This window comes from Lontra canadensis, unplaced genomic scaffold (assembly GCF_010015895.1).
Source record: "Lontra canadensis isolate GAN:19392208 unplaced genomic scaffold, GSC_riverotter_1.0 scaffold122, whole genome shotgun sequence".
NCBI classification, from domain to species: Eukaryota; Metazoa; Chordata; class Mammalia; order Carnivora; family Mustelidae; genus Lontra; species Lontra canadensis.
The window spans coordinates 3,098,097-3,119,354 of record NW_022631116.1 but is presented as its reverse complement, the minus strand read 5'-3'; the positions used below and the strand labels follow the sequence as shown (position 1 = coordinate 3,119,354).

At 39.3% G+C, this 21,258-nt stretch overlaps 1 protein-coding gene and 1 non-coding gene across 3 annotated transcripts in view; one reads left to right on the top strand and one right to left on the bottom strand.

The window, feature by feature from the left end:
• Positions 1-21,258, bottom strand: part of ULK2 (unc-51 like autophagy activating kinase 2) — an 82,183-nt gene that overhangs the window by 21,689 nt on the left and 39,236 nt on the right. For both annotated transcript variants that reach the window (XM_032841340.1, XM_032841341.1), the window contains exons 14-16: positions 13,402-13,462; positions 4,115-4,252; positions 396-541 (exon numbers count right to left, since the gene is read on the bottom strand). In XM_032841340.1, the coding sequence (XP_032697231.1) occupies positions 396-541; positions 4,115-4,252; positions 13,402-13,462 (345 nt within the window). The remainder of the gene's footprint in view (positions 1-395; positions 542-4,114; positions 4,253-13,401; positions 13,463-21,258) is intronic.
• LOC116857359 lies at positions 16,741-16,874 on the top strand. The gene has a single exon (XR_004380738.1). It is a non-coding gene; the product is annotated as a small nucleolar RNA SNORA71 (small nucleolar RNA).

Below are 21,258 nucleotides of genomic sequence, written 5' to 3'. Positions count from 1 at the left end.
TCCCGGAGCTGGAAGGCCCCTGGGGGACCCAAGCCAGCGCTGCTGTACACACGAGTGTCTCTTAATCATCACAAATCTGAGTGGTCAGTAGGGTAGGTGTTTCATGCAATCATTATGTAGGGTTTCTGATTTTGTGCGTTTGGAGCCCAAACCCAGTGGAGATACTTTTTATCCATGAGATCCATTTCACATTTCCAACAGCCGTCCCGACAAAGACAAACGCATCTGGGGATGCTGACACGGGCCGAGGAGAAGGTCGAGAGTGGGCGGGGTACGATATGGCTCCCTGTAAGCTGAAACTCACTGCCATCATGAGCCAGCGCTCCTAAAGACAGTATCATGTCAGATCTGCCACAGTGGAAAAAAGGTGAAAACAACAGTTCCACTCTCCTTACCCAAAGGGGAAGGTGAGTAAGGCCTGGAAGATCCAGTGGAGAGTCTTCGTCCGACTGTCTGCACTGTGTCTGCGGGCGCTGGGGAGCAGGATCCCAGCCGGAGGAAGCCCAGTGGGCTGGTGTTGGACCTTCGTACCACTGCAGATCTGAAAAGAAAAATAAAATGACTCCCTCTCTGGCAGGTTCTGGGCTCTCCTTCCTTTTTTCTAAAACTTCCTAACAACATGTCACGGAGTAGAACTTTTAAAAATATGTAATATAATCACATGGAACAAATAGAAAATGTATAAAGTTATATGGCATGAAATCTCCCTCCCATCCTTATATTCTGTCTGCCTACTTCTCGACACTCCCTCAGTCCTACTCCAAAGGTTACCACTATTTTTAGTTTCTAAGATATCCTTTCAGAATTCCTTAATTCATATACAAGCAAACAAACTGAAAATATAATCTTATTTTCATCTTGTTTTAACAAAGGTAAGGTATACCATACCAACTATTTTCTTTTTTTGTTTGTTTTTGGTTCCCTTTATACACTTAAAATTACTGAATATCCCAGAATTTTTTTTTTTTTTTTAAGAGAGGGAGAGAGAGGGGATTGGGGGTGGAGGGGCAGAGGAAAAGAGAGAATCTTAAGCAGGTTCCACATCCAGCACAGAGAACAACACAGGGCCTGATCTCATGACCTAAGCTGAAATCAAGAGTCAGATGCTTAAATGACTGAGCCACCCAGGCACCCCTACCCCAGAGTTTTTATTTATAAAACTTGAATCTATTGAAACTTACTGTATGAGAAGCTAAAACTGAAAAAAAAAAACTGGTAATTAATAATTCATTAAAAGGAATAAACTTATTACATGTAATGTAAGATTATGAAAATTAATTATATTTTCCAAACAAAATAAATTCATGAGAAGCACGACACTGTTTTACATTTTTTAAAATCTCTAATGTCTGGCTCAGTAGTTGGGATTCTCAGAATTGTTTGTGCATTCAATCTTTTCTGTAGCACATATATGGGGGGACACGCATAGAGAAAATCCAGCCTTAAAGACGTGTAGCCAGAGGGAGGAATATTTTGGTAGCCTTTTCAGATTTTTGTGATGCTTGTCTTGGAGACTACACCAAAACTCAGCCATTGGACTCCTGGATGATCTAAAAGAATCATTGCAGTGTGGCATCTGAAACCGTGCCAATGAAATTTTGTTTTATACTAGGATATCTTGTGCTTGGACTAGATTTTTTTATCCATGCAGGATTTTTAAACACTTGGCATTTTGAATGAGTATATGCAGGTATTCCAAATGCTGACATATCACACAGTATCAAAAAGTCACATCCATAACAAAATTTCGCCACAAATCTTAACAGAAGTGGCCATCAAGGCATAAGAGAAGCTGTCAAGATCACGGTGGTGAATACGGTGAGTATATTTTCAAAAATTCTAATTTTTGCTCAAGAGCGCAAATTTTATGTCACTTGTTTTCTAGGCACGGCAGACTTCGTTCAACGGTTTTCAACAAAATGGCTGCCCAATGCCCACAGCTGATAGCTTGTCAGCTGCTCTCCCGTGAAAAAACGGTGTTCCATGAAAAACAGGGTGAGTTCAACTTGCAACTGAAACAATCATGCAAGTGCTTTTCCTTAAGAGAACTTCTCCAATGTGCACCAAAAGTGCTTTGTGCCCACCAGCTACTCAAGGTTGCGATTTTCAAAGAGACATAGTAACTTTTACTGCTTCCTTAAAGACATTCCTTGGTAGCACTACTGTGTGGTGGTAAGAGATATGAAAAACCACAGTGCATGTGGGCGCCACTACCTTGATGCGTTTTAAGGCACCAGCAGTTTGCACGTCATTGCTTCTGTATCATTAGTGCGTATGTCAACTTAGCGAAAAAAAGCAAAGCGTGTCCCAGTATCATTATGAAAATGGTCTTGACCTCATGAACCTTTCAAAAGGGAGTCACACACAAACCACACTTTGAAAATCACTGCTAATTCTGCTATTACTATGCTTTTCTCATTTTATAATATACCTTGGAAATTTTTCTACCTCAGTACAGAGAGAGCTTCCTTCCTCTTCAAGGAAGGTGCTCCACTGTCACAGACGGACGTTAAGGACTTAGTCACTTACTGGTGCGCACTTGGCTTATTTCTTATCCTCTGCTATTATCAAATTAACAACCTGTATATGTGTAGCTTCATACACAGGCAAGGACTGTGTAGCTACAGAATAAGTTACCAGAAGTTCTAGTTCTGGGCTCAAAAGATATACGCATTAATAATTTTCACAGGTTTTGCGCTAAAACGTCCTTTGTAGAAAGCTCTCATGAGTTTTCATCTCAACCTATGACAGCGTGAATCTTTTTCCATTCATTTAACTATGCATTTGGTGAGCCCTTTTAATCTAAAATCATCTACTCTCCAATTCTAGAAAACTTTTTCTTATTTCCTGGAAATTTTCTTAACTTGTTCTTTCTGGAATGCCCACATTCCCTAATGCTGGAAGAGTATTTTTTATTCATAGTTTCCATCTTTATTTGATTCATCTGTTTCAGATACAGCCTCAACTTTGTCTTTCAACATTTTTTTTTTTCAGTTATATTTTGGAATGTCCAAGAGGTCTTTTTTGAAGTTGATTGTTTTCAACAGCATTCTGTTCTAATTTACAGATGCAGTCTCTACCCTACCTCTCAGGGTACACATTTTCCACATAAGTTTTCTTTTCTTTGTATTCTTTATTCTTTTTTTTTTTTTTTTTTTTGACATAGAGAGAGATCACAAGCAGGCAGAGAGTCAGGCAGAGAGAGAGGAGGAAGTAGGCTCCCTGTTGAGCAGAGAGCCCGATGCGGGACTTGATCCCAGGACCCTGAGATCATGACCTGAGCTGAAGACAGAGGCTCTAACCCACTGAGCCACCCAGGCGCCCCTCTTTTCTTTGTATTCTTGCTATTTCGTCCAGATTGCACTTTTTTGTCTTCAGCCTTACACCTCACTTGCAGCCCTGCCTTCCCCGAGCTCTGGGGGCTGGGGTCTTGGGGGCACCATGGGGCACTCTGATGCTGGCCCTACTACAGTGGGGCCCCCTTTATCTTTTTTCTGTTTTCCAGAAAGGTGCTGAAACCTCTCATCCACTGAGCATGTGTTCTTATCTGACTTATCTTTGTGGACTTAGACCTTTTCATTCTTGCTACCTTAATGGTAGTTTTAGTGGGGTTTCAGGATATAGAGGAAATAAATAATACGTAAATGATCTGTACAACCAGTGAGGTTTCATCTTTAATAAGTTCTTCCTTAATTCTTAAGAATTATTATATATACATATCCTCCTATATCATCCAGCTAAGCTTAACCACCATTTAAATAGATTCATTATAGGGGTGCCTGGGTGGCTCAGTGGGTTAAGCCTCTGCCTTCGGCTCAGGTCATGATCTCAGGGTCCTGGGATCAAGCCCTGTATCAGGCTCTCTGCTCAGTGGGGAGCGTGCCGCCCCCTCTCTCTCTGACTGCCTCTCTGCCTACTTATGATTTCTGTCTGTCAAATAAATAAATAAAATCTTTAAAAAAAGAGATTCATTACAGAAGTTTTTTATTCTTCAGTTTTGTACACCTCCATGATACACACAGGTAAGAGATTATGTTAAACCATGGAAAGTAATAGATCTTTCAAAAACAACAAATTTTTTAAAAGAAAAAGAAGAAAAAAAATACTCTCTTACCTTGGAGAACCATGTATATTTGTGCCAGAGCTGGCAGGAGATGTAAGATTCTGCTCTATGCGCTGATAATTCCTTATCTGAGTCGGAACTGGAATTGGTGCGGTCTCACTGTGAGGCGACACAGTGGGCTGACACTGACTGCAACGATCATGGATTGAAAAAGGAAAGAAATCCGAGTGAGACTGTTTCTCTTTCATTTGACACCTTGGTGATATTTAGAGAAAATTCTAGAAGAGACCAAATGATCACGTTCATGTGAATAAAAAATGATCATTTCAAAAATAAGGCCAAAAAAATCACACTGGAACTCTCCAGGCACTTATAAGCATTTTGAGGACTAAGAATCGTAATAAGAACTGGAAAAACATTCCTCTGCAACAGTAGGAGAAGTCTGTAGGCTGGCAAATTTCTGTTTCATCTGCTCACGTTCTGCTATTCATTATTATGTGAGGAGAAAAAAATATTTCTAGGAAAATATGCTGGGTAAAAGAACAGGAAGTTCAAGAGCAAAGATGACTGGAATGTTTACAAAAGTCATGAATGCAGTAAGCATTCCCAAAGAACTCTGACTTTTAAAAAGATTGAAAATAACACTGTACAACTCTCAAAGCACATGACTGATCTGAGGTCCACATGTTGAAGTGTTAGTGCTGGGTTTCTGTAATAGCCTCTCTCCTTGCTTTTCACAAATTTGGAATCAGTATGTCCTTTTGATTCAATCTACAACCTATCAAAAACATCAGGGACAATACTGGACCTTAAAAAAAGATGATTTATTTCATCCTTCCGTCTGTCTATAATACTAAAAAGCCCCATGAATCTAACATTTTTTCTCAAATTACATTGCAGATATAAAGAGATCGGAGATCTAGTTAGCTAACAAACAGTATGATTATCTTTTAAAGTGTCACTTTAGGGCTTTCTGAACCATTAGAGTATCTCATATTTAAATAAAAAGAAAATCTCATCCATCATAGAGATCGTAGCTGCTTTCCCCAATAGCCCAACCATTTATTTTGACTTCTCATCTTGCGAGGAAACTACATCTTTGGTAGTAATAATTTTATAATTTTCTATAACCTGAAAATTAAAAAAATTAAAACAAAACAAAAAACTTCTACTACTGGAAACTAAACAGTGACAAGTGTAACATTAACTATCTTTTAAATACAATGATTTGTGCTTTTAATATTTATATACCTGATTGTGAAGTTGATCTATAACCTGAAAATTAAACAAAACAAAACAAAAAACTTCTACTACTAGAAACTAAACAGCATTACAAGACTTCACTCGCCAACCATAGTGCCTGCAACCCAGAGCACACAGGCCTTACAGCCCAAATTCCACTGAAAGGCCAACCAGCAAGGCCATCAAGGATCAGAATGTGAAGGAAGAAATATCATCTTTCTACAGTCTCACTTCAGTGAGTAAGTACACTGTTGGTGAAGCAAGTACATCAAGGGCTTTTTTATAAAAAACATATACATTTTCAAGTTCTGATATTTTTCCTGTACTCGTTAATCACCAAAGGAAAATTAGAGTTGAATAAAACCACCCCAAGAAGTACACTTAGCAACTTCATACATAAAGCAAAGCCCCTGTCCCAGGGAATCTCAGGCAACCCTCCCCCAGCATGTGAGGATGTGAGCAGCCATGCCAGGTGTCCTGTAAATCGGGTCTGTCCGGACAGAATCTCCAAGCAGACTTGTTCCGCCTACACAGTCTTCCCTGGAGAAATTCCCAGAGCTCCAGCTGGCTAAGACCACGGCAGCCACTTTTCTGTCGAGCTTTATATTAATAACACTATTCAACCACCACCTGACTCCCTAAGCCCAAGGTGAGGAGACGGCAGGTCTACGTAGGCCCCGAGTCTCCAGCACGAGTGGAAAGTCATCTTTGACCTGCACTGAATACTAGAAAGACTAAGCAGTCTGCCCAAAATAAATATGCTGTTATTTTATTGAAATGAAGAATTTTTGTCTAGAGGTCAGACATTCTCCTGGAAAGAAATACAGTGAAATATTTCAAAATAATTTCAATAAAAGTGAGGTTCTAAGGGAAGAGTGAGATATACTACCACTAACATTATAACGACTGGCCTACGAGATGATAGTTGTTAGGACATGGAGCTCCAGGATTTTAATGGCTCTGCAGAGAATATGTCTTGTTCCTGCATCAGACCATTTTGATTTTGATTCCCTACTGCCCCGGTGCAGATGGTGCCTTTCTTTGCTGCATAATTTTAATGTATTTGTAATAATCTGTTTCCATATGCACTTAATATCCTGTGGTAGAGTGTATGATTTTTTTCAAACTACTCACTACCTCTCTCTGAACCCTTTTCTACAGCCCTTAGTGTGTGTACTCCTGCCACAACCCCTGGGCAGCAGGCTGAGAGAGCAGCTCCCATGGGGGACATGCTGTTCCCTCTGCAGAGCAGAAGCTGTCAGAGCCATTATACAGTTCTGCTATCACTATTGTTTCCCTCTCTTGGAAGACCAGCATGTCCCAATTCTTGTATAGAGTCTGAGACAAAAGTACCAAAAAAGCTATAGATCTATGTGATTATTAGGAACACATAAACATGCAATTTGTGACATCAGGAACATAAGGGGGAAGGGGAAGTAAACTCCCATACTCTCTATAGTAGAATTTTTGTATGCAACTGAAGTTCAGCTTAAAATGCATTGTTGTAGCTTTTTTTTTTTTTTTAAGATTGTATTTACTTATTTGACAGAAAGACAGAGAATACAAGCTGGGGAGCAGCAGGCAGAGGGAGAAGCAGACTCCCTGCTGATCAGGGAGCCTGATGTGGGATTCGATCCCAGGACCCTGGGATCATGACCTGAGCCAAAGGCAGATGCTTAACCAGTGGAGCCACCCAGGACAGGTGCCCCATGGACTGCTATATCTTTTTTTTTTTTTTAAGATTTTATTTATTTATTTGAGAGAGAGAGAGATCACAAGGAGGCAGAGAGGCAGGCAGAGAGAGAGGGCGAAGCAGGATCCCCGCTGAGCAGAGAGCCCAACTGGGACTCGATCCCAGGACCCTGAAATCATGACCTGAGCGGAAGGCAGAGGCTTTAACCCACTGAGCCACCCAGGCGCCCCTGGACTGCTGTATCTTAAAGATATTTTATGTAGTCCCAAAATTAATCACAAAGAATGTATCTATAGAATACACACAGTAGGAAATGATAATCAAAGCATGTCACCACAACAAGATCAACAAAACACAGAGAAAGGTATTAAGAGAGAAAATGAGGGGCAAAAAGGTCACAAGACATACATAAAAATAACAAAATGGCAAAAGTAAATCTTCCCCTATTAGGCTGAAAGAAAAGGATTGAAAAAGATATCCCAGGGATGCCTGGGGGATGCAGTCGGTTGAGCAACCAACTCTTGTTTTCAGCTCAGGTCATGATCTCAGGATTGAGGACCTCATGTAAGATTGAGCGCCATGTCACACTCTGCACTCAGTGGGGAGCCTGCTTAAGATTTCCCTCCTTCTCCCTCTGCCTCTCCCCTCCACATGCATGTTCTTTTTCCCTTTCTCTCAAATTAATAAATCTTTTTTAATTTAAAATTTTTTTAAGATTTTATTTATTTGACAGAAAAATCACAAGCAGGCAGAGAGGCAGGCAGAGAGAGAGGAAGGGAAGCAGTCTCCCTGCCGAGCAGAGAGCCCAATATGGGACTCGATCCCAGGACCCTGGGATCATGACCTGAGCCGAAGGCAGAGGCTCTAACCCATTGAGCCACCCAGGTGCCCCTTAATTTAATTTATAAAAAGACTTTATTTATTTGAGAGAGAAAGAGAGAGAGCATGAGAGGGGTAAGGGTCAGAGGGAGAAGCAGACTCCCCACTGAGCTGGGAGCCTGAAGCAGGACTTGATCCCGGGACTCCAGGATCATGACCTGAGCCAAAGGCAATCACTTTACCGAGCTACCCAGGCGCCCAATAAATCTTAAAAAAAAAAAAAAAAAAAAAGATATTCCAAGCAAATAGTAACCAAAGGACAGCCGGAGTGGCAATATTAATATCAGACACTTTCAGCCAAACACTGTTACAAGAGACAAAAAAAGACATTACTAAAGGGCCAATTAACCAGGAAAGTATAACAATTATAAATATTTATGCACCAAACATCAGTGCTCCAAAATATATGAAGCAAGTATCGACAGAATTGAAGGGAGAAATAGACAACGCCACATTGACAGCTGAACAACTCAATACTCTGCTTTCAATAATGGACAGAAAAACCAGATGAATGAGCAATAAAGAAACAGGACTTGAACAACGCTCTAGACCCTGTAGATATATACAGAACACCCTTCCCACCACAAACAGAAGAATATACATTCTTCTCAAGTGCACATGAGACATTTTCCAGGATAGACCACATATTAGGCCACAAAACAAATCTTAAAATTTTAAAAGACTGAAATCATACAAAGTATCTTTTCCAATCATGATAGATAGAAAGTAGAAATCAACAGAAGAAGGAAAACTAGAAAATCCACAAATACAGAGAAACAAAACAACACACTCTTAAACAAACAATAGGTCAAAGAAGAAATCACAAAATAAATCAGAAAATATCTTGAGAAAAATGAAAATATAAACACAACATACCAAAACTTATGGAATACAGCGAAAGCAGCAATAAGATAGATGTTTATGGCTGTAAATGCTAACATTAAAAAAAAAAACCAAACTCAAGTCAAAAACTTAACTTTACCCCTCAAATTATAAAAAGTAAAAACTAGGAGCACCTGGGTGGCTCAGTCAGTTGGGCATCCAACTCTTGCTTTTGGCTCAGGCTGTTATCCCACGGGTTGTAAGATCAAGCCCCACGTTGGGCTCCATTCTCAGCAGGGAGTCTGCTTGAAGATTCTCTCCCTCTGCCGCTTCCCCCACTCACACACACTCAGGCACTCTCTCTCCCAAATAAATAAATCTTACAAAAAAAAAAAAAAAAGTACAAACTAAAGCCATTTCCTAAAAAAAAAAAAAAAGGAAATCATGAAGATTAGAGCAGAGATAAAACTGAGAAAGCAGAAAAATTAAACTAAGAGTTGGCATTTTAAAAAAATCAACAAAACCAACACTTAGCTGGGTTAAGTAAGAAAAAGAGAAGACTCAAAATCAGAAATGAAAGAAGGAATGACAACTAATGCCACAGAAATAGAGAGGATTATAACAGAATACCATGAACAAACAAGTGCTTGCCAACAAGTTGGAAAACCTACAAGAAACTGATAACTCTACAAACACACAGCCTACCAAGTTTGAATGATAAAGCAAGAGAAAATCTGAACGGACCATAACTAGTTAACGAGATTGGATCAGTAATCAAAACTTCCCAGTAACAAAAAAAGCCCAAGACCAGACGTTTCACTGGTGAATTCTACCAAACATTTAAAGAATTAGCATCAACATTTCTCAAACTCTTTCCAAAATATTAGAGAGGAGGAAACACTCCCGAACTCTTTCCATGAGTTCAGCATTACACTAGTACCAAAGCCACACATGGATACTACCAAAAGACAAAAACAAAAACAAAAACAATAAACCAGAACAGTTTCCCCGATGAAATTTGATGTAAAAATCCTCAACAAAATACTAGCAAACCAAATTCAACAGTACATTGAAAGGATCATGTACCAAATGTGATTTATAATATACCTACATTAATGGAATGAAAGACTAAATCATATGGCCATGTCAATTCATGCAGAAAAAGCATTTGACAAAATTCCAACATCCTTTAATGATAAAAAGCATTCAGCAAACTAGGAATAAAAAAAAAAATTACCTTGACATAAAAAACACCATATATAAAAAGCCCATAACTAGGGGCGCCTGGGTGGCTCAGTGTGTTAAAGCCTCTGCCTTCGGCTCGGGTCATGATCCCAGGGTCCTGGGATCGAGCTCCGCATCGGGCTCTCTGCTCAGCAGGGAGCCTGCTTCCCTTCCTCTCTTTCTGCCTGCCTCTCTGCCTACTTGTGATCTCTATCTGTGAAATAAATAAATAAAACCTAAAAAAAAAAAAGCCCATAAAAAGCCCATAAAAAAGCCCATAAAAAAATAAAGCCCATAATAATATCATACTCAATGGTTAAAGACTGAAAGCCTTTTCTCTATAGTCAGGAATAAGACAAGGACGCCTGCTCTCACTGCTTCTGCATAGAATTCCTAGCCAGAGCAATTAGGCAAGAGAAAGAAATAAAAGGCATTAGAACTGGAATGGAAGAAGTAAAATTATTTCTGTTCATGGATAACATGATCTTAAATGCAGAAAGCCCAAAAGATTTCACACAAAAAAGCCATTAGAACTAATATATTCAGCAAAGTTGCAGTATATGAAATCAACAGACAGATATAAGTAGCATTTCTATACACTAACAATGAGCAATGAAAAAAGGAAATTAAGAAATCAGTGCTAAAATGGGATTGGGAGGGAGACAAACCATTAGTGACTCTTAATCTCACAAAACAAACTGAGGGTTGCTGGGGGGAAGGGGGTTGGGAGAAGGGGGGTGGGGTTATGGACATTGGGGAGCGTATGTGCTAGGGTGAGTGCTGTGAAGTGTATAAACCTGGCGATTCACAGACCTGTACCCCTGGGGATAAAAATATATGTTTATAAAAAAGAAAAAAAAATTTTTAATAAAAAAAAAAAGAAATCAGTGCTATTGGGGCGCCTGGGTGGCTCAGAGGGTTAAGCCTTTGCCTTTGGCTCGGGTCATGATCTCAGGGTCCTGGGATCAAGCCCCACATCAGGCTCTCTGCTCAGCGAGGAGCCTGCTTCCCCCTCTCTCTCTGTCTGCCTCTCTGCCTACTTGTAATCTCTGTTTGTCAAACAAATAAATAAAATCTTAAAAAAAAAATAGTATCGAAAAGAATAAAATACACAGGAATAAATCTATTTACAATACTTTTTACAATACTATTTTTTACAATTTTTATAATACTCTATTTATAATACATTTTACAATACAATACTATAATACTTTTTTGATACTATTTACAATAGTATCAAAAAGAATAAAATACAGAGGAATAAATCTAACCAAGGAAGAGAAAGTCTTGTATATTGGAAACTACAAAACATTGCTGGAAAAATTATAAATGACACCCTGTCTTCATTGACTAGAAGATTTAATACTATAAAGATGTCAATAGCACCCAAAGTGATCTATACAGATCAATCCCATCCCTACCAAAATCTCAATGGCATTGTTTTGCAGAAATAGAAAAATCTATTCTGAAATTCATATGTAATCTGCAGGGACCCTGAATAGTCAAAGCAATTTTGGAAAAGAAAAACAAAACGGGAGGTTTCATACTTCCCGATTTCAAATCTACAGTAATCAAAACAATATGGTTGGCATAATGACAGACACAGAGACCAACAGAATGGAATCGACAGCCCAGAAACACACCCTTGCATATATGGACAAATGATCTTCAACAAGAATGCCAACACCACTGGATGGAGACACAAAAGACAGTCTCTTCAGAAAATGTGAAAACTATGGGGCGCCTGGGTGGCTCAGTGGGTTAAAGCCTCTGCTTTCGGCTCAGGTCATGATCCCAGGATCCTGGGATCGAGCCCCACATCGGGCTCTCTGCTCAGCGGGGAGCCTGCTTTCCTTCCTCTCTCTCTGCCTGCCTCTGCCTAATTGTGATCTCTGTCTGTCGAATAAATTTAAAAAAAAAAAAAAAAGAAGAAAATGTGAAAACTAGGTATCCACAGGCAAAGAATGCAGCTGGACCCTTACCTTATACAATACACAAAAATTAGTTCAAAATGCATTAAAGGGCTAAATATAAGACCCAAAATTATATAACTTGTAGAAGAAAACACAGGAGAAACGATTCATGACACTGGATTAGGCAATGATTTCTTTAAATGACACCAAAAACACAAGACAACAGAACAAAAAAATAGACAAATGAGACTACATCAAATCCAAAACTTTTATGCTCAAAGGACACATCAACAGAGTGGAAAGAATATCTTTGGGATGGGAGAAAACATCTGTAAATCATATATCTGGTAAAGGGTTAATATCCAATATATATAAAGAACTCCTACAACTCAACAACAAATGATAGACAAATGGCCAATAAGTATATGAAAAGACACTCAAAAACCACTAGAAAGAATAGCAAATTAAAACCACAATGAGGGGGCGCCTGGGTGGCTCAGTGGGTTAAGCCGCTGCCTTCGGCTCAGGTCATGATCTCAGGGTCCTGGGATCGAGTCCCGCATCGGGCTCTCTGCTCAGCAGGGAGCCTGCTTCCCTCTCTCTCTCTCTCTCTGCCTGCCTCTCTGTCTACTTGTGATCTCTCTCTGTCAAATCAATAAATAAAATCTTTAAAAAAAAAAAAATAAAAAAAAAATAAAACCACAATGAGATATCACCTCACACTCATTAAGATGGTTATTATAAAAAAAAAAAACCCCAAACAGAAATAACAAGTGTTACTGAAGATGTAGAGAAACTGGAACGCTTGCACATTGTTGGTAGGAATGTAAAATGGTACAACCACTATGGAGAACAGCATGGCAACTCCACAAAAAATTAAAAATAGAAATATCATATGATCCAGCAACCCCAGTGTTGGGTATATATACAAAAAAAATTGAAAGCAGGATCTCAAAAAGATATCTACACATTCACATTTATAGCAGAATTACTCACAATAGCCAAGAGGGAGAAGAAATCCAATTGTCCATTGACAGATGAATGGATAAACAAAACACAGTATATACACAGAATGGACTATGGCTCAGCCTTAAAAGAAATTTTGACAAATGCTACAACATGGGCCAACCTTGAAGACATTATGATGATTGAACTAAGCCAGTCACAAGAAGATACGTATTATATATTCTACTTATGTGAGGTAGCTAAAGCAGTAAAATTCATAGAAAGGGAAAGTAGAACAATGGTTACCAGCACCTAGAGGTGGGAGAAATGGGGAGTGCTACTACATAATGAGTACTGAGTTTTAGTTTTGCAAGATGAAAAAGTTCTGGAGACTGGTTGTACAACATTGTGAATATACATAAAGCTACTGATGTGTAAACTTAAAAATGGGGAAGACAACAGATTTTATGTGCTTTTATCTATAATTTAAGCTGTTTTTTAAAAAAGAAATGACAAATTGTGAAATAAATTTTAGAATAAAAAACATGGTCAAAGTTCTATAACTTTACTCACAAAAACCAAAATATGAAAAAGTTCTAATTTAATATATATAAACATACCCTCCACACACCAAAAACTCATTTGAAGCACGTCTGCCAGCAGTTCCCATCGGCATATCATCTAAAGAAGAAAGAGAAAAATATCATCAGTTCTGCTCTGCCACCTGCTTAAAAAAATGTAAACCATTCCAACATGATTATTTGGAAAAATCTGAGCACCACACAAATTTATCACTTGCTTATGATGCACTTTCCTCCATGAGTAAAAGCAGGTAAAAATCATGAGTAAAAACACTGAACACTGCACCCAGCTGAATTCATAGGTGGAACTCTCGAGTGCCCACTTCTATAAACAAACATCAGGGCTTTTCAAGGTAAACTGTCATATTTACTTCAGCATGATATCTTTCTTCACCATTTAACATGCATAGTAAAAACTGTGCTAATGTTTTTATGATGTTCCTTTTAATATGCCACGCACCAACGTTTTTGAGTGTATGCCCTTAATTCCAATTTGCCCATGAACTCCGTGGTTTTTACTAAACAAATTTTTCAGAGAGTGGTAAGTTTTAGGAACACACATGTGACATTCTAGCACAACTGACTGTAAACAAAGTCTAGTTCACCCCAATGTTGGAGCACTCTCATCCCGCGTAACACTCCCTGCCTTGCTTGGGTTGTTGAACAAGACGTCGTGGAAGCTGGGGCCTCTCAGGCACAGTAGCACCCGCCACAGGCCAGAGTCACCTACTCTGGTATCATCTATACATGGGAACAGAGCTGAGCTCAGAACGCAGGCTCCCCTCATTCTTGTCACTGCGATGTTCATTATATCACACTGCTTGGGTGATTTTAAATGGCTGTAAAGGCATAATCAATGTGTTGATATGAAATAGCAGTGTTGACCAAATAAGTTTTTAAAAAGTATAGGTTACACTGCTAACCCATACTCAAAAAGGGGAAAAAAGGAAACAAACACAAATATCCCTCTGAAGGGCCCTAAATAAGAATGTAGAAATGAATTTATTTTGGCATATCTTAAGTTCCTGCTCCCATGAAGCTTCTATTCTAGTAAGGAAAGAAGTTAATAGTGTCAGACATGATAAGAAATATAAAGGAAAATGGGGCGCCTGGGTGGCTCAGTTGGTTAAGCATCAGACTCTTTTTTTTTTTTTTTTTTAAGCATCAGACTCTTGATTTCAGCTCAGGTCATGATCTTGGGGTCATGGGATCGAGCCCTGCATCCGGCTCCACACATACACTCTCTCTCAAAATAAATAAATAATATAAATATTTAAAAATATATATAAAGGAAAATAAATCAGGGTAAGAGAATAAAGAGAAGTGGGGGAGGAAGGGACCTATTTTAAAGAGAATAGCTCCTGATATGGTAATGGAGGGAACAAGGTAGATGGGGCAAGGATAGGAGCTATATTTCACTAAGTGTACTTCATTTCGTAGCTTTGAGTTTGGGGCCATACATAATTATGAAACAAAATAAAATCAAAAGGAAAAAACGATCCCTAGAAATCAAAAGTGAAAACGAAGCAAAACATTTATTATCTTCTGTCATACATAACCATGTAACAATTTGTCAGTGTTATCACTAGAAGGGAATTTTTTCAAATGACTTTAAGTTTAGTAATTTGATTGGACATTCTTAACAGGATTACCCTAAGGACAAAAAGACCCACAAAAAGACTTTTTTTTTAAGTGGGCTCCACGCCCAACATGGGGTTTGAACTCTTGACCATGAGATTAAGACTAACATGCTCTACCAACTGAGTAAGCCAGGCGCCCCCATAAAATGATTTTAAATGGTTTTAGTTAATTATATTGTTATTTTGATATGATACCATATTATAGAAGGAGAGAAAAGAGAACCTAAGTTCACAAGGGCAAAAAGAATAGAAAAGTCAATAGCCACAAAAATTTAGAGGTTACAAAATTGATTGAAGCATTATTTGACCTAGGAGACCCAAGAGCCAATAGAAATTTCCCCCACATGGTATGAGGGAGTCTTCTCCAGGAGACTTCCTCCGAAAAGGAAGCAGAATACATAATACATCATCAACGTAAACTCATTGTCCTTGAGACCCACCACATACGAAGCTTTCAAACAACGTTCTAATTTTCCATTCTTAATTATGAGTATATGACAATTACCAAACATCCAAGGAAGGAATCTAATCTGAAACCCAGACTCCAAAACAACCTGGGAGAGATAAAAAAGAAGTATTTTATATGGAAAAATTAAAAAAAATTGTAATTAATGTCCTCAGAGACAAAATACTGCACACTGAAATCAGAACAACGCTCAAAGGAAGGGGAAGCTTCTAAAACTTAAAAATATGAGAACATAAATGATAAACTCAAGAAAAGGAAACATCAAGGAAATTTCCCTAAAATTAGAGCAATAAGACAAAACAAAAGTAAAATCAGACAAAAGAAGAAAATCAGAGTGCACTCTGGTACTTGTCTTATTATTACTTTTAAATTGTACAGATGTTTTAAAGATCTTACATGGGGACTTCTGGGTCCCAGCTTCACACGTAAGAAGCTGAACAGACTGAAAAATCAACAGTTCTTGGATCCAAAAGAGAGAGGACAGAGGCAAACTGATGCTGCAGGATTAGAGAGGCAGACAGCCAAACACCCGGAGCTGTGGTTTATCTGAGAAGAGACTCACCAGCAAAAGGCTTGAGGAAACCACAGCCAGGACAGAAAAACATGAACTGAGATTGACAATTTGCAAGAGGATCACTGTGGACCATTCTCAGAGTTAAAAATTCCAGAAGGATCTAGTCACAGGGAGGCCCATAATATTGTCAGATTTATCCCAGGGAACTCATATGCTCACTTAGTAAACAGAGAAAAAATCCACTCCTGCCTCTTGGAGGGGGAGGGGGAAGAGAAAAAGGGACCAGTTTTAAATAGGTGTGAGCATTCTGTTCTTAGCAGGGCCTGCCTTCAGGGGAAACAATCAGAGCTTTACCTGCTGGAGTTAAGCCCCTGACTAACTGAGCTGGGGGCAGGGAAATACCCAACCCTAATGCCCTAGAGCCATCCTGTCCCACCTTCAGGCAGGAGAAAGAAACTGGGAAACGTGTGAAGCCCACAGACCAGAAACCTAGGCTCACTGAAGTACTGAGACCCAATCACAGAACACTTCCCCCTCCCCCAAGAGCTCCCCATCACATTTCTATAAAACCTACTTACAGCAGTTCTTTTTACCCAGGACATCGTGTATGTCTATCAAGAAAAAGTCACAAGGCATACCAAAAAGCAAAAAAACACAGATTGAAGAGACGGTGAGCCTCAGAATCAGATATGGAAGGCATGTTAGAATGATCAGACTGGAAATTTAAAACAACGGTGATTAATAAGCTAAGAGCCCTTACCTGCATTCGAAAGTGATCATGGTCTGTCTGTGTCCTGGTCATTGATAGTGCAGGGAGAGGAGTTGCTGAAAGCGCTTCCCCGTGTTTGGAGGGTCCCTTCCTGTCCCTTCCAAACTCTGGAGCTTTCCCACACTTCCTCCTCCTCCCCACCTTTTAGGTGCCTCTGGGCACCTGCTTATGACGTGTCTTATGGTGTCTTATGGCGTACTCTCTGTGCCTGGCTCAGGATGGTTTCTGTTTCTGTGAGGTTTTATAAAGGGAGCACGAGCGTGGGTCCTGCTTCAGGGCATGTCTTGAGTTGGCTGTGGGAACCACTGCTGTGGTCTTCTGACTCTGGTCTCTAACTTCCGAAGCCACATGTTGCTTTCTGCCCGTGTTTGAAAGGATTACAGGCTACCTGTGTCCTGGTCACTGGTAATGCAGGCACAGGAAAAGTTGCAAGGCTTTCTTTATGTTCAGGGGTTCTAGACTAGGACAGCCCTAGGTGACGGAGCACGAGGTAGATGCGGGGAGGGAGACTTTCAGTGCATTTACCTCCTAAGACCCAGACTCCCTCAGTGTTTTCTTGTTCGTGAGCATAAAGGTTTCCCAGATAGGTAAAGCGGTTCCAAGTGCTTCTTGAAAGAAAATAAAATAAAAAAAAAAAAATAATAAAAAAAAAAAAATAAGCTAAGAGCCCTTGGGCGCCTGGGTGGCTCAGTGGGTTAAGCCGCTGCCTTCGGCTCGGGTTGTGATCTCAGGGTCCTGGGATCGAGTCCCGCATCGGGCTCTCCGCTCGGCAGGGAGCCTGCTTCCCTCCCTCTCTCTCTCTCTCTCTCTCTCTCTCTCTCTGCCTGCCTGTCTGCTTGTGATCTCTCTCTGTCAAATCAATAAATAAAATCTTAAAAAAAAAGAAAAAAAGATAGGATAGTTCTTTAAAAAAAAAAAAAAAAAAAAAGCTAAGAGCCCTAATGGACGAGGTAGATCACAAGCAAGAACAGACGAGTGATATAAAGAGAGAGACAGAAATCCTAACATAGAACCAAAAAGAAATGCTAGAGATTAAAAAACACTGTAAAGGAAATGAAGAATGCCTTTGGTAGCCTTATTAGTAGACCAGACACAGCTGAGGAAAGATGTTCTGAACTAGAGAACATTATTGACAAAATCCTCAAAAACTGGAAAACAAAGCTTTTTTTTTTTTTTTTTTTAAGATTTTATCCATTTATTTGACAGAGAGCACAAACAGGGGACATGGAAAGGAGTGGGAGAAGCAGGCTTCCCAATGAGCAGGCAGTCTGATGAGGGGCTCCGTCCCAGGTCATTGGGATCAGGACCTGAGCCAGATGCTTAACCCACTGAGCCACCCAGGTGCCCCAACAAAGATTTCCTTTAAAAAACAACAGAATATCCAAGGTCCGTGGGACAACTACAAAAGGTGTAACATGTGTAATGGGATTACTAGAAAGAGAAGAAAGGACAAAAGGAACAGAGGGAAATACTGGAAACGACTGACACTTTCCCCCAAATGAACGGCAGGCACCAAACCACAGATTCACAAAGCTCAGAGAACTCCAGGCAGGATAAATGCCCAGAACAACTACACCTAGGCAGATCATTTTCAAATTAACACAAAAACTAAAAATAAAGAAAATTCTGAAAGAAGTAAAAAAAAGAACACTATACTTTCAGAGAAACAAAGAACTGTATTAACTTCTCAGTAATCACACAAGCAAGAATGAAATGAAGTAAAGTGTTAAGAGAAGTAAACCACCAACTTAGAATTCCAAACCCTGCAAAATTATCTGTCAAAAGTGAAGGAAAAATAGACTTTCTCGGACTATAAAAATTGAGGGGATTTGTTGCCAAAATAATAGCAATAGTATATTCAGTTATGTATGCTTAATGTGTGTGTCTTATGTATACGGGGATAGGCTTATGTATTCTTATATTCAACTAGAATGAATGAGAGCAATGATACAAGGGATGGCAGGAAGGAATTAGGGTTTTGTTACTATAAGGTACTTGACACTACCATGAAGTAGTAGAGTTTTATTTGAAAGTGGACCTGGAGGGCATGTGGGTGACTCAGTCAGTTAAGCGTCTGCCCTGGGCTCAGGTCATGAACCCAGGGTCCTGGGATGGAGCCCTGCGTTGGGCTCCTTGCTCAGCAGAGAGCCTGCTTCTCCTTCTCCCTCTGCCTGTCATTCCCTTTGCCTGTGCTCACTCTCTCTCTCTCTTGCTGTCAAATAAATAAATAAATAAATGAAATCTTTAAAGATTTTAAATAAATCCTAAGTTAATAAATTTAAATAAATAAATAAATCTTTAAAGATTTTATTTATTTATTTATTTGACAGCGAGAGAGAGAGAGAGAGAGAGAGAGAGAGAGAGAGATCACAAGTAGGCAGAGAGGCAGGCGGGGCAGGGGGGTGGGTGGGGGGGTGGGGCGGGGAGCAGGCTTCCTGCTGAGCAGAGAGAGCCTGATCCCGGCTCGATCCCAGGACGCTGAGATCAAGACCTGAGCTGAAGGCAGAGGCTTAACCACTGAGCAACCCAGGCGCCCCAATAGGTAAAATCTTAAAAAAAAAAAAAAAAAAAAATTGAAAGTGGACCTGGACTGGGGTGCCTGGGTGGGTTAGTTGGTTAAGTGTCCGACTGCTGATTTTGGCTCAGGTCACGATCTCAGGTTGTGAGACTGAGCTCCTTGTTGTACTCCACGCTCAGGCGGGAGTCTGCTTGAGATTCTCTCACTCCCCCTCTGCCCCTCCCCACTGCCTGCACATGTTCCCTCTCTAAAATAAATAAATAAAGCTTTTAAAAAATAATAAAGTGGATCTGGATTAGTTATAAATATATATTGCAAACTCTAGGGCAACCAATAAGGAAAGAAAAAAAAGTACAATTGACATGCTAAGAAAGAAAGAAAACAGAATCATAATAAATTGTCAGTTAAAACCACAAAAGGCAGAAAAAGAGTGGAAGACAAAAACAGGAACAAAGAACAAGGGCAATGAAGAGAAAACAGTAACAAATATTGGATATTAATCCAGGTTTATCAATAACACTTCTAATGTCCCCAGTCTAAATGCACCAATTAAAAGGCAGATTTCAGAGCGGATTAAAACACACAACCCAAATACATGTTGTCTATTAGAAAATTACTTTGAATATAAAGACACACAGATTAAAAGTAAACAGATGGAGAAAAATAGACCATGCTAACACTAACATGCTTACATTAATCAAAAGAAGGCCAGAATAGCTATATTAATTTCAGACACAACAGACATCAGTATAAGAAAAGTTAGGGATAAAGAAGGGCCTTATGTAATGATATATTTATATTTACATAAATATAAATTCTCCAAGAAGACATAATAATTCTTAACATTACGCATGCCCCGAACAACAAGGCGTCAAACTATGCAAGGTAAAAACTTACAAGTAGAAACAGATGAAACCACTAATGTGGCTGGAGACTTCAACACCCATCCCTCAAAAATGGACAGATCCAGCAGGCAGAAAACCAGTAAGGACACAGTTGAACTCAATAACACCATCAATCACCAAGATATAATTGACATCTACAGACAGCTTCATCCAACAACAGCAGGATACACATTCTTCTCAAACTCACATGGAACATTTGCCAAGCTAGACTACATTCTGGGCCATAAAACACATCTTAACAAACTTAAAAGAGGTGTGCCTGGATGGCTCGGTCAGTTAAACGTCTGCCTTTAACTCAGAGCCGTGCATCAGGCTCACTGCTCAGAGAGGAGTCTGCTTCTCCCTCTGCCCCTTTCCCTGCTTGTGCTCCTTCTCAAATAAATAAATAAGATCTTTTAAAAAACAAACAAAACAAGACAACCAAAAAAAAAATGTTTTTAAAAGAATAGAAATCAGTTTCTGCTTGCAGACTATAATGGAATTAAACCAGAAATCAGTAACAGAAAGGTAACTGAAAGATCCCAAAACACAGGGGGACTGAAAACACACTTCTGAATAACAAATTGGCTGAAGAAGAAATCTCAAGAGAAATTTTTAAAGATTTTGAACTAAATGAATTTGAAAACACAACAATCAATAAGCTTCTAGCCAGGTTAACAAAAGAAGGGAAAAAAAAACAAACAAATCAGAAAGGGGGATACAAATTACTCATACTACAAATGAAAGAAGAGACACCAGTAGAGATCTCACTGAAAAGGATAATAAAGGAATACTATGAACAACTCTATGCCTACAAATTTGACACCGTAGGTGAAGTAGACCAATTCTGTGAAAGACACATCTGCCAAAATTTACTCAGGAAGAAATAGGCAATTTGAATATAGGTCTTTATCTATTAAAGACATTGAATCAGTAATTAATAGCCTTCTAAAACAGAAAGCATGAGGCCCAGATGAGTTCTCCGGTGAATTCTATCAAACATTAAAGGAAGAAAGTATACCAAGTATCTATTTTCAATCTCTTTCTGAGGATAGAAACAGAGAATATTTCCTAATTCATTCTATGAGGCCATAATTACCCTCAT